Here is a 13,912-nt window from a genome sequence, read left to right as displayed (position 1 = left end):
TGCTGCTAGTGCATTTCAACATAAATTGCAGACATCAGTGTGCCTTCTGCACGTTTCCGCATGCTTACCATTAACTAGAGTTGTTTTAGGTGGTTTTTCTTCTGAGGGACATTTACATACAGTGAAATGCATCAGTCTTACATGGACTATGCACTGAGTTTTGATAACTGCATGGCCAAGCCCCTGTGACTGTGCAGAATGCTATCATCACCTCGAAAGCTCCCTCTGCCTCTTCCCAGGTGAAGTAACAGAACAGTCGTTAAGAACTTTGAAGGTTGAGGGCGTCTGTGCCTGGGAAGTAGGCAGCAGGGTGGGGACTCATGACCATCTTCATGAAGAACAGTCAAGGCGTACGGTCCCCAAGCCCACCCCTCACTTGTTCATTCTGTCCTCCACTGCGACAAAGCTGTGTGTCCCAAACCACTTCCTTTTTCTCCTGGGCTTGCAGAAGGATTGCATTTCCCACCCCCTGTATCTCAGTGGATCCATGGGACTAGCTGGTTAAGGACATGTGGGTTGAAAGATGTTCATCACACAGAGATCTGATCCATTTAAACCTCCTGAGGTGATCCTTCTTGCTCTGCCTTCCCCGACAGCGTCCGAGGCCAGGGGTTGAAGATGGGTCATTGTAAGGGAGCCACTAGGAACATCCCCACTTGGCATTTTGTGAGTGAGAAACTTGCTGCGTTCAGCCACAGAGTTGGGGTTGGTTTGTGCCTGTGGAACCTAGTCTATTCTCATATGGAAGTTGGTATCAGGAGTGGGTTTCTGCTATAACCAAAACAATGTTGGTGCATTGGCTTAGCACTAGGTGGCAAGCAGGAAGAATACAAAGGCTGGACAGCAGGACAGCCCTATTATGTGAGCTTCAGGTGACACACCTGTGCTGAGCTGGGGGGCAGGCTACGTGCCTGCTGAGCCATCAGCTCCGGGGGAAAGGGACAGCTGCTAGGAGGTATGGTATATGTTGTCTACTGTTGGCTGCATGTGGAAAGCTATCACAGTAAAGAGATGAGCTCAGTAAAGAACTGGCCAGTCTGCAATCAGAAATGACAGGAAACAGAATCCAAAAGTATGGTCATCAAAAGGCTGCAAAAGGTAACTTTCTAAAACTCATGTGGGAAGGGATAAGATTGAAGAATAGTTTGAGCCATAAAGGCCTATTAAAACGTCTCATTTTGATAGTAACTCAGCCTTTTGGTAAATATCAGATTAAGAGATGGCCCTCTTGCTATGATTCCAAATGGCCTCACAGGAGCTACCATCAAGTTGAAAGCAGCATGGGGATAAGGCAGCAGGGAAATAAAGCAGGCTTATACAGGGAAGAGTTTTGTGTGTGTGCTCATTATCTAATGCTGTGTAAGAACTACCCCAAGGCTTTGTAGCTTAACCATCATTTATTATGTCATGATTCTATTGGTGACTGGATGGGACCTCATGGATGTCTCCCTTGGAGGGTGGGTATATGGTCTGTGTGGGGGAAAAGAGTGAAATCAGTATCTGGGGACTCGAGGGCCAGCTGTGACAGAGACTGGCCATGTGTTAAGCAAACCCACTTCCCATCCCCCTGGGCACAAAGGAGGCCTGCACTTCCTCATTCCCCTGCACCTAGGTGGAGCCATGGGATGGGTTTTGGTGCTGGGACAAGGGTGGAAGTCATGCACTTCCAGGCATGGCTCTAAGAAATCTCACACACGAACCACTCTGCTCACTCGTTCCCTTTCACGGCAACTTTCAAAACTGTGTGTTGAATGTAGCAGTGTCACGAGATTAAAGCAGCTGGGGTCCCCGATCGCTGCATGGAAAGCTACCTGACCAGTATAATCTAGAGCACCCTAACACACCCCTCCTGACCTGAAAGTGGCCCCCTGGCTTCTCCAGGCCCTGGCAAACCCTCCCCAGCCCCACACTAAGCCCTGCTCCCTGAGAGGGCACCAGAAGGCCAGGTCTTCAGCACAGAAAGATGGATGGGCAGGGCAGCCCAAATACAAGCTGGAGCTCAGGGCCCTCACAAGAGAAGCTGCAGGCCTGTCTCCCACCTCCCTCTGCCCACCTCCACCCCTACCTTTGCTGTACACTCTCCTACAGTCAGAACTCGGCTCCCACCTCTGCCTGCAAAAGCATTTGTCCTTGAGATTCAGCACTGCCTCTGATCACATGTTCTGAGGGGATGGGGCCCCTGGACCCGTCAGCTATTGCCACAGTAAAGATGCACAAGCCACCCAAGAACCAGCAGCTGTGACAATCACCATCTTCAGAATGTGCAGGTTGGCTGGGCAGCTTCTCTAGGAGCATTTCTCCTGGTGGCATGGACCCAGGAGAGGAAACAGAGCCCAGCAGGCTGTCACACCTCATGCAAAGCAGGCCTGTGGCTAGGGTAAGCCCAAAGCACACAGGTGGTGAAGTGCACCCACTGACCCGACGACACAGCCAGGGATAAGGGACTATGGCCAGTACCTCCACGCCCCTGCAGCCCAGCAGGCCCAGTGTCCTGAGGCTGCCTCCCAGCCCTCACCCTTCCCTGACATTCAGAGGCTCACTCAGGTGCCGGGACCAAGTCAGCGGCCTCATTGACCACAGGTCAAGCTGGTTCCAGGCAGGACCCAGCTCCCTCGCCTGCCCATCCCTCCTGTGTTGTGGGACTGGCAAAGATGGGGTGGGGGAAGGACACAGCCAGAGACCGCATCATGATACAAATGATAAATTATATTTACACAGTAAATAAGTATCAATAGTCAACACAAGTTCAAAACCAGCCACCAGCCTCTGGGACTGAGAAAACGGCTGAGTGACAACCCCTATCATGGTGCCCATAGGAGGGAGCATGGTGGCATGTGTACAACACGCGTGGCAGTGGCCAGTGGCTTTATGATCAGTGCAGCGGGCAATAGGGACGAGGCGCCTGGGGACAGGCCTGTGCTGGGGGGGTGGCATGGGGGTCTTCTTGAGCCTTGGTGGCCCAATGGCTATATTGCTGGGGCTGCAAAGTCTTGGCAGGAAGGACTGTTATAAAAGAATCACTGACCCAAGAAGTTGAGTTTGGTCTGACCGGGAGGTGGCCGGGCCACATGGTCTGAGTGAAAGCACCTGCCTGGGGAAGCACCCTGCCAGAGTCGGCCTGCCTTCACTCGCCCCCCCAGGCCGCAAGAGGCAGGAAGCAGCCTTTGGAGCCCAGTGCAGCCCCAGGTCTCCAGCTCTGGCAGAGGCAGCTGGCTCCTGGGATTGAAGGACGGCTTCCGGGAGCACCAGGGCCAGCACTCTGAAGTAGGAGAGGGTGAGGGGCCTGAGCGGGCACTACTGAACCGGCCTGCACGCCTCCTGGCATCTTGTATCTCTCCCATGCCCAGTGCTAAGGGGCAGATCTCCTCCTAGAATCAGAGAGAGGGGCAGAGGGGCCCTGTCACCCCCGGAGGGACGACTCGGTGGTCGGCTGCCCTTGGAGTGAGCGTTGAGAAGTCCATGGTGGAACGAGAGGTGAGCTGACTAGACAAGAGGTTCAGGGAAAATGTCCCTTCCGTAAGGAGGAAGTCTTTTCTGGTCTTTGATTAGGGACCTAATACTTTTTTTATAGTGGTGGTTAGGGTGAGGAAAGCAGGAAGTGGGGGGAGGGAGGTAATATTAGTGCATGTTTGTTAAAAATCTGTTCCCTGTGAGAATGTTGTTGTTTTTTTCTTTCTCTCCAAAGTTAGAGATGATTTTTAAGTCTGCCGTGTGTCTGGAGTTAGCAGGTGGGTGGGGCAGGGCCAGCCCTGGTCCCTCACCCCTTCTCAGCCATGAGACTCCCAGGGATCTAGGGGCGCACACGAGCCATTGCCCCCAAGACAACTGCCGTATCCACACTACCCCCAGCTTTACCCTGAGCATGGACTAAGACAGAGGAGATTACAGACACACAAGGTCCAAGACATCTCTTCCATCTCAGATCTCTGTCATAAACAGAAACCCTTGCTAATCCGTGCATGCCTTCAGTTGCAAAAAGGAATTAGCTGATAAAAACTGGTGAGACACATTCATACATTAGATTTTTTTCTTTAACTTTCTTGAGGTTGGTATATCAGTAAGAAAAATAGCCTCTCTCTTAGGTTCTAGCCAAAAAGGCTGAAAGTTGATCAATTTGGTAATTCACCAAAAAAGGGAGTTAAAGAAAGGAAAAGGCAATTAAAGGTAGGATTTTTGTTCCTGTTGTAGTTTTTTTTTCTCTAAATATCATCTTTTATGTGTAATCAAATTCCCATATTTTTTTCTGTAAAGAATTTGCTTTAGTTTTTCCATAAGGCATTTTTTTTGTCTCTTCCTATTTAAATTTTCTTACAGAGTTAAAACCATAAATAAGAGAATTTAAACTACTAACATGACATGTGCCAGTATCTTAATTCAGCCAGACCTGGTAAATTCTATCAAAACTAGACAGTTAAATAAGAACCACGTTATAAAAATATTAGCCAAAAAAGACTATTAGATAATTCTGCAAACTCAAATATGAAACTGTACTAAACAAAATATGTGCAAACGTATACAATCATAGAGCCACGTGGCAGGGTTATGCTCAGATTAGTTTAAAGCTTGCTCTAGTGGATTTAATTCAAGAGTTGTTCCACGGTGGTAGTGTTTACTTTGAACTCACATGCGAGTCAAAGAAAAATAAAATATGCATAACCACTTCCCCAGAGGAGCCAGCACTTCATTCTGTCCACACCTGGAACTGCCTGGGGTGACACTAGGGCTGGGGTGAAGGGAAACGGCGAGGCAGTGTCCCCAAGAACCTCAGGCTGAGGCTAGGGCAAGGGCAACACTGAGGATTCCTGCCTCCTCGTCCAAAGCCCCCAAGGACCGGCTGATCCCACAGGGGCTAGGACCCCATCCTTGGGAAGGAGTAGTGAGGTCAGCCAGGCTGGGGCAGACCACTCCCTCGAGACATGGGGCTACAGGCTGGGGACATGTGAGCAGGTGGCCAGAAGGCTTGGAGAGCCGCATGCTGGGTCTGCGGTCTCAGCAAGCCTGCCGCAGCTCCAGCCTGAGGGTTGGGCTATAAAGATAACCCTTCCATCAGGATGCTGAAACTGGAAAGCCCTAATGCCCACCTTAGGTCTCAGACACCATTCCACAAATGAGAGTCCCTGCTCGGTGTCCTCGGGCACACGCTCAGGGCACTCGCTTTGCAGCGGGTCCCGCCCAGGCCCGGGCACTACAGAAGGAAGGGGTTGGTTGTGCCAGTGGCCTGAGCGGCCGATGGGGGCATGCCCACACTGCCCACCATGTTCATTGTGGCAGGGCCCAATGGTGTCAGGGAGGAACTGCTGGCCCCCAGAGCCGGGTGTGAGGCTGTGGAGGTCATGGAGGCCATAGCCATGGGCTCCACTCCTGGGCCAGGTCCGAAGGATGTGCTGGTCCCCAGTACCGGGCTCCCCCGCAGCTGGTTCAGTGTTAGTGGCTGGGGCTGGTTCACCTGGAAGGGATTGACAGGGGCCGAAGCCGTAGCTGCACCTGGGGAGAGAGGAGGGACAGTGGGTAGAGTCAGAACAATATCCATCCCCAAGTCCAAGGGCTGGAAGACCACAGCCACCAAGAGCATGTGTACTCAGGCGGCAGGCCCTGTAGGGACTGGCTGCATCCCAGTCCCCACCGTGCCACAGAGCCCACAGCAGCACCAACTAACATGCGGCAGACACGTCTGCTAACTCAAATCTCTACTGTTCGGTTGATGAGACGAAGGCTGTGACTTGGAGAAGCCAAGTGACTTGTTCAGGGTCACAAAGCCTAAACAAGGCAATGCCAGGGATGTGCCAGGCTCATAGGGCTCTAGCTCCTCTTCAGGGCTGACACCCTAGGACTCTTTCAGCAGTCAACAACTGGCATTGCTCCCGTATTCTGTTTGCTGACCTCTGTGACCACAGGTGCGTGGGAGACAGGAAAGCAAAGGGGGAGGAAGGAGCTGCAGTGTGTGGCTTGAGAGAAGCAATCCTCATGCTGTACCCTGGGACCCTAAAGGCTCTGAGAAGTCCTGCAGTCAAGCAGCAGATGCAGCTCTGCCTTACTCAGTATTTCCAGAATTTATGTCACATCAGAAAGCCTTTACCCCTTTGAACAAAAAATGGGAGCTGCCAGCACTGAGTCGTCAATGCAGCCCAGCCCCTGCTCACAAAGGCTGCCAGCAAGGGCACCCCCACAAATCACCACCAGGAGATGCTGTGCTGTTCTCTGCACCACTGATGAGGGCACAAGAACAGTCTTGCATCAGCCCCTCAAGTAACCCTAGGAGGCAGGTGCTGCAGATCACCCCGTTAGAGATGACCAAACTCAGACTACAGAGCAGGACAGTGACTTGCCTGAGGCCACCAGCCTGTAAGGGTCAGAGCCAGGACCCCACAAATAAAGACAGCCTGGAGCCACCTGTGTGGCCCAACAGGGATGCCTGAACCTCATCTTGGCCGCAGTCCCCAAGGACCAGGACCTGTTTGCAGACAGAACAGCTGCCCCACAGCCTCGACATGCCCCTGGCCCAGAAAGCCTGGCGGAGGCTGCTGATGGCAGCCCCCCCGCCCGCCAAGGGCTCTCTGGACAGAGGTGGCAGGAGCCGCCTGGGCTAGGGACAGGGCTCCATGCTGGTTTAGGAACCTGGGTTTTGGTCTAAGCTCCACCCAGTGAGCAAGGATTCATGGAGCCAACCTCCCCTGTGGGTGACCTCATCTTTACCCATCTCAAGACCGTCAAGTTCAGCAGGACCCAGGTACTCCATACACCCCACTTCTGCCCTAGGGTCCTCAACCTCAGCCCCCTAGTTCCTTGGGTCCTTCTCTGCAGGGTCCTATCACGGGCAATGGTCCAGATCTGCAGATCCCTTCATCGTGGGGCAGGTCTGGGGCTGAACACTTTGAATGCCACACGTTCCTACTCTTGGGGAGCCCAGGGCCCTGCTGGGAAATCTGTGGGGAAGGAGGGCAGCTTCCTAGAGGAAGAGGGTTGTGTGGGCTGAGTGCTAAAGGACCGATACAATTTCCCACTGCACAGAGGTGGCAAGGGGGATGTTCCCGGCAGAGGGGCAGTGTGTATGCATGAGGGTTAGGAGCTCGGGGCACACAGGGAGTGGGGCGGAGGGGGCAGGCCACAACACCCCAGGCACCAAAGCAAGGGTTGGGGCTGGTCCTATAATCCATGTGCAGCCTGAGGGTGCAGAGCACATCTTTGGACAGAGCCCATCAGCAGGGAGGGTGGAGTCCCCAGCCCCAGGAAGGCAGACTCCTGCACCAGGGGCGAAGTGAGGTTCCGTGAGTTTCTGGAGGATGGCCCAGCTCAGGGCCCAGTTGTACTCCACTTGACAGGGTCTGGGATGTTGGGCAGCAGAGCCTACCGTCCCACACCCCAGCCTCGCTGGCCCAGAACTGGTGCCCACTCGAGGGTCTCCCTGGTTGAGGGACCTTCTGTCGGGCAACTTCTGCTCAGTGATCTCAGCTGAGAGAAGAGCTGTTTTCCATCCTCCCCCAAACTGAACAGCGGCTTTCACACTTCACCCCAGGCCCTGTTCAGGCCTCCCAGCTGGCTCCACTACTTCCCAGCCCTGAGGTGGGGCATGCCCATCATGCATGGTGCTCACGTGGGAGACGGTAGGAGAGCCACCCAGCAGTGGAAGAGAAATCAAGGCCCGGAGGCCTGCCACAAACCCCTTCTCAGCAAGAGCAGTCAGCTAGAGGAAGCCCCGGGAGAGAGCATACCTGGTGCCAGGAAAGGGTTGAGGGACTGGGCTGGCGGGGCTGGCCTGGTCACCAGCGAGTCCAGGTTCACCAGGGCCGCGTTGGGGCCCAGGAAGGACTCCGGTGTTTTCCGGGCGCTGCTGGGCTTGCTTGAGGCCATGGTCAGGGGCTGAGACTCAAAAGGGTCAGGGCTTGTTGTTCCATTGTTCTGGGATGGCGGAGAGGCCACCACCTCGGCTATAAGACAAGGACACACATAGGTATGGTGAGCGTGTAGGGTGGGCCCCAGACTAGTGCATCCAGTGATGCCAGCAAACCCCGGGAGCATCCCGAGCAAAATACAGACATTCCCGGACCCACAAACCCCCTACTACCCCCATGACTGCAAAGGGTGGGGATGTTTATTGCAGTGTTGTTTCCAACAGCCCCAGAGTACAGGGGCAGAGACTAGCCGAGGAGGAGAGAGAGCTGTATCAATGTATCAGACGAGAAAAGCAGGGACTAAACTGTACGTAGAGCACAATCCTCCAAACACAGTAAGACATTGTTTTGGGTGGTAGTTAAGCACGGGTAATTTACTTTTTTTATGTTTTCATTTTTCTATATATTTTACAATGAACATGAATGAACATGAATGTATTGATAGTGAGAAGAAAGCAAATTATTTTTTAAAATTCAGCCAACAGAGGGTGTGCTGAGACAGGCTGCTCTGCCAAGATGCAAGGTGGCGATGTGGCATAGAGGTTCTTAAAAATGGTCATACTCTCCACTCGGTAATCCCATTTCTAGGAATCCAGTCTCAGGAAATAATGCAAAACATGAATGGAGATTTAAGCACAAAGATGTTCACCACAGCATGATTTACTTTAGCAAAATTTGAAATCAACCTAAAATGTCCTCCCAAAATTAGTCATTGTTGCTAAGCATAATGACATTGCTGTGAAATATTTTCTAAAGAATTTTTAATGTCATGAAAAAATATTTTCAATCTGTTATTCCATAAAAGGGGAGGTGGGGTCAGGATTCAACTCTGATAGTACGTCTGACCGGTAAGAGCTCAGAAAAAACACTGGAAGAAAACAGTGGCTGACTACAGGTGGGAAGATTAGCGATGATTTGCCTTTCTTCCCATAAACTTTCCCAAGTTTTCTACAATGGGAATACTTCTAGGCTTGGAGGGAACACTTTGCAAGTCCACAGAAGGAGGTTCGCGTAACAAGCCATGCTGCCTTCTCCCTGAGGCACCGAGGGTGGGTAAGGACAGTTAGGTTGTACTTTGGCCTACAGACGACACACATGGACACTTGTTGCTTTTTTAATGCAGCAAAAGAAAGACCCCGAGAAGCAGCACGTTCTAAGTTGCCTCTGAAACCCTAAGCTGAGAAAGGTGGGCCGGGCTGCGCGTACCTTTGACCAGGGCCAGCCAGGCCTGTGGCTGCAGCTGCGGGGAGAGGCAGATGAGGTAGGAGGAAGGAGGTGGTGGGTAAGAGGGAGGGCAGAGAGAAGCCGAGAGGAAAGAAAGGAGAGAAGTTGCTCTGTGTGACTGGGAAGAGCAGCACCGAGATGGACAGAGGCTGCCTGGCTATCCCCAGTGCTACTGGTGCATGGATGCATCCCAGGCCTCCTCCCTCTGTGCCCCACCCTGAGACCCTCCCAGCCCAAGGGCTCTGACAGGCTCCAGGCAGGAGCCATAACCTGGGGTGAGGAAGTGGGACAAAGCCAGGGTTGTCTGGAAAAGGTGGCACCTTTGGGGAGTGGGAAGTTGGGGGAATGAAGGTGAGCGGAAATCATGGCTCAGGCCTGGGGGTCTGCACTGGGCTGGGGAGCCAGGGCAGCCATTGGCCCTGGGGGGAATGAGGCCAAGACACAGAAGTGACCCAGACAAAAAACACGGGGCCCTAAATGGGGCCCAACACGTGGAGGAATTGAAAGGAAAACTCAACTGAATGACTTCACTGTTAATGTATGAATTCCTGCGATTAGGCGCTTACGGATCTCAAGAGCAAAATGCAAAGAAAATACATGAAATTGCTAGGTTTTTAAAGTTGATTATTATTTCTGCAATAACTGGGCTGGTCCAATGCATACACGTTATGGAAACCACTACCATCTTTACATACCTGTTTTTTTGGAAGTTCGGAGGTTGTCAAATTCAGAAAAGTCATCTTTAATTGTCCCATTCAAATTACTGAAGAGATCAAAGGTCCCTGGGTGAACATGAGAGCCGGTGACTGGGTGCTGGGTACATCATGACTTCCCCACGCTTCCGCCTTCCCAGTCCACAACCCGCGGGGTCAGTGGGCAACAGGCAGGGGGCAGATGGCTACCCCATGTCCTGGGGGAGAATGCTGAGAGCCGGGGGCACAGCTTGGGCTCAGTCACTTGGTGGGCTGGGAGGGGCACCCTGTGCAGAGCAGGGTGCTCGCCTACCACTGCTCCCACCATCCCTACCCCAAACTGGAGGGGCTAATGGTGGTGGAGACATGTGAACTGGGTCTGGAAATGGGGATACAGCCATAGGAAGTAACCCAAGGAGTGTTTGCAGGGCAGCCTGCCCAGGGGCCCTGAGGAAGCTCCCTCTGGAGGGAGGGGCAGCTCCCCAGAAGGCCTGGGAGCTCACCCCCCACATTGGGTGTGTGGCATGGGGGTAGAGGGCAAAGGTTGCAGGCAAACCAGGAAGGCCCATGCCAAGGAGCCACAAGGGGGAAAGTGGCAGGGCCCAAATGGGCTCTCGTGGCATGGGCAGAGCAAAGTCTCACCAGAAGTGGGCACTGGCTTGGTGGCCGAGGCTGCTGCCCAGGCATCACTGGAGGCGGGCTGCTGCGGGGCTGCCCAGGGGTCTGAGCTCTTGGAGACAGAGTGTGAGTTGGCTCCAGAAGGAGCTCCCCAAGGGTCAACAGAGGCAGCTGGCTTGGCACCTGTAGGAAGGCAGGGTAGGGCTCAGAGATGCCCTCACAAAGTTCTACGCGGCTGGGGCGAGAAGGGAAATGATACTGTGGGCCATGTAAGCTACACCAGGACCTGTGCCCTGCATCAGGAGAGGCGGCCACCCAAAGGGTACTGTCCCACACTGGCAAAGCTGGACAGGGCCAGCAGCCACCTGGGAGAGGGGGCCCTCCACCTGGGAGAGTGCTGGATGAGGCCTGGCCGGGACAGCCCTCTGGGAGGGAGCCAGAGAGGACACAGCCACGCACAGGTTGTGCAAAGGGCTCCCGGGGCTAAACTCAAGCCCGCCGCCCCAGTCCACAGGCTTCCACCTCAGACAGCAGTCTACCCAAGCTCGCACCTCCTGCTGAAGTTTGAGGCCCAGCAGCGTCCTCTCCCCACTGGCTTCGAATGGTTTCTGCTTTTGACAGAAGGATGACTAAAGCAGATGGATGCAGCATAAAAAAAAAAAAAAAAAGTAAAGCAAACGCATGTGTGCTGACCTTCCAGCTTAAGCAATAAAGTTCTTCAAGTTGAGTGACAAATCAATTTGGCAAGTTACCTACTACTGGCTGTTTTTATTTTTTTTTTAGGATAGAACAGAAAATACCTGAGTGAACTAATGTCAAGAGGCCCGTCCTGTTGTGTGTGTCTCCCCCTTAAGGTAGTGTAGATACACGTGTATCTGCATACATGTGCATGCACACGGAGCACCTCATACATCTCCTTCCCAGGGAGCATCACAAGAAATGTTTACAAGCCACTGCTGTTTCTCAGGGACAAGAAAGTGCCTCCCCCAACAGCACCTGAGCCCTATCACTGTGGATTTTGCTCGCCCTTCTCTTGATTTTCCTTGTGGTTTTACCATGTAGAGGTACCTTTAAACAATACATTGGCTAGCTGTGCCTATTTCACGAACTTTATATAAATGGAAACATATTGTACACATTCTTTTGTGACAGGCTGTGTTCACACCACACTTTATCTAGGAGGTTCCCCTGTGCTGAGGTGTAGCTGAAATGTGTTCATTTTCACTGCTGGATAGTATTTCATTCTATGAAAAACAAAAGCCACAGCAGACTAGTCTGTTGAAGACGCTGGCCTGGTTTGGGTTTTGCTGTGCACCTCTGTTCTCGCTCCAACCCAGGTCCACATGTGCGCCTGCCCTCGCAGAGTAATGCTGGGTGATCTCCATGGGGTTGGCCCAGCAGCCCCACCGGCCGTGGATGCAAGTCCGGGTGCTCTGGGAGCTGCTGCCTTACCACTTCAGATGCTCAGTGCCATCTCCCTGTTTCATGTGTGCCAGTATGGGGCGTGTGAAATGTCATTTTATCATGGTTTACTTAGTTTGTTCCTTAATGAAGCTGTGCATCTTGTTATTTCTGTGCGGGTCCTTCAGGACTCCTCTCCTCTCCTATAAAGACTGTTTCAGTTCTTATCCACCTTCCTTTGAAGTTGCTTATCTGTTTCTTATTGATTTGACAGAGCTCTTTCCATGTTCTGGATACTGACTGTTTCCTTGTGTTGTAAATATCTTCGCCCAATTTGTGGCCTTTCATTTTACTCTCCTTTGGGTATCTTTTTATTTGTTTGTTTGTTTGTTTATTTTTTTTTAGCTGAGCCATCCTGCCACTTGTTAGCAGCTCAGCTTGGGCCGGGAATTGAACTGCTGTTGCTCAGAGCTCAAACTCTTGAGCGAGCTCTTAACCAACTAAGCCACTTGGCTGGCCCCCTCCTTTGGGTATCTTTTGATGAAAGATAAGTTCTTAACTTTAATGGAGAAGAACCTATCGGTATTTTCGTTTGTAACTTGTGCTTTTCCTGACATTTAGGAAATCCTTCTCTATACCAGGGCCTCAAAGCTATTCTTCTATAGTAATGTCTGAAAGATTTATAGTTTGCCTTTCATGTTTCCATATTGGGTTTTGTATATGGTATAAAGTAAGAATTACCTCACGTTTTCCTATATGAATGATGAACTCACAAAGTGCCTCCTATACTATTAGAAGTCATATCTCCATGGATTCATTATGGGGTTCTCTGTTCCATTCCACTGACCTATGTCTGTCTCCACCCCTGTACTTTCTGGATTATCCTCACAGTTATTATTAAGATAATAAATCTTGGTATCTGGTACAGCAAACCCCAACCCTGGTCTTGTTCTTCAGGAGTGTCTTGGCTATTCTTGGCCCTTTGCTCTTCCATATTAATTTTTAAATCATCTTGTTAGGTTAAAAAAAAATTAAAACGTTTTTGGGATTTTGATCAGAATTGCACTGAATCTCAGATCAATTTGAGGAAAATTGCTATTATAACATGTCTTCCAAATCAAAATCATAGGATATCTCCCCATTGAAGTTTTCTTTAGTATCTTTCAGTAAAATTTAATTTTAAAAATTTTACCCTTTATTTCCATGAGGGATTTATACAACTTTTGTAAAATTTTTTCCTAGGGACTGGTATATTTAAAATTTTTCATTTTCTATTTATTTATTGCTATGCAGAAAACAATTTTGCATACTGATTTTTGAATCCAGAAATCTTGCTACTCTTAATTCTAATTAATTGAAATTCATCCTCATTATTTATTCTTATAATTCTAATAACTTTTAATTCTAATAAACTCATTTGTAGAAATTTTTTTATATTCTATGTACATGATCATATCACGCAAATGATGATGGTGTAGTTCTTTGTGGTCCTTACACTTTTTCTTTAATTTTTCTTCTCACTGTGCTGGCTGCGATCACCAATCCCAACAGAAGCTAGAGTGCCGAGAGCCCACATCCTTGTCTTACTCTTAACGCATCAACAACTTTCAACATTTTACCATTAAATGGCACCATTTGCCCTGATAGATTTGTTTTCCTTTTTGAAGCCCTTCATCAGGTTACAGAAGTTCCCTATTATTCCAAGTTTGGGTCTGTGAATATGGTGCCATTAATACATTTTCTAATGACTTGGTCCTTACAAATAAAGCTTTTCATGGTGGATTTGGGGGTGATGGGGATCTTAAATAACTGACTCAGTTTCTTTAATTATAAGATTATAAGATTACCCCTATTTATAGGTTTTCCATTCTTCAGTCAGCTTTGCTAAGTTGTCCTTTTTTTTAATTAAATTATTTTTTATTATGAAATACACATTTTTAGAATTGGTTTCAGCTGTACGACACAGTGCAATATACTTTTTACCCCTCGAAGTGACAACCCACCTCCCCCAATCCGCCGCCCCATTTCCCACCAATATCATACATATCTATTACAAATCCCTTGACTCCACTCCCACACTATACTCCA

At 50.4% G+C, this 13,912-nt stretch overlaps 1 protein-coding gene across 5 annotated transcripts in view; it reads right to left on the bottom strand.

Annotated features, from left to right (window-relative positions):
• Positions 1-2,685: 2,685 nt before the first annotated feature.
• EPN2 (epsin 2) overlaps positions 2,686-13,912 on the bottom strand; it is a 90,344-nt gene continuing 79,117 nt past the window's right edge. For all 5 annotated transcript variants that reach the window (XM_019633596.1, XM_019633595.1, XM_019633597.1 and 2 more), the window contains 4 exons: positions 10,448-10,606; positions 9,809-9,895; positions 7,710-7,925; positions 2,686-5,484 (listed from right to left, as the gene is read on the bottom strand). In XM_019633596.1, the coding sequence (XP_019489141.1) occupies positions 5,186-5,484; positions 7,710-7,925; positions 9,809-9,895; positions 10,448-10,606 (761 nt within the window). In that variant the 3' untranslated portion in view covers positions 2,686-5,185. The remainder of the gene's footprint in view (positions 5,485-7,709; positions 7,926-9,808; positions 9,896-10,447; positions 10,607-13,912) is intronic.

This window comes from Hipposideros armiger, unplaced genomic scaffold, assembly GCF_001890085.2.
Source record: "Hipposideros armiger isolate ML-2016 unplaced genomic scaffold, ASM189008v1 scaffold_1349, whole genome shotgun sequence".
In the NCBI taxonomy this organism is placed as follows: Eukaryota; Metazoa; Chordata; class Mammalia; order Chiroptera; family Hipposideridae; genus Hipposideros; species Hipposideros armiger.
The sequence above is the reverse complement of the archived record's forward strand: the minus strand, read 5'-3'. Positions and strand labels throughout refer to the sequence as shown.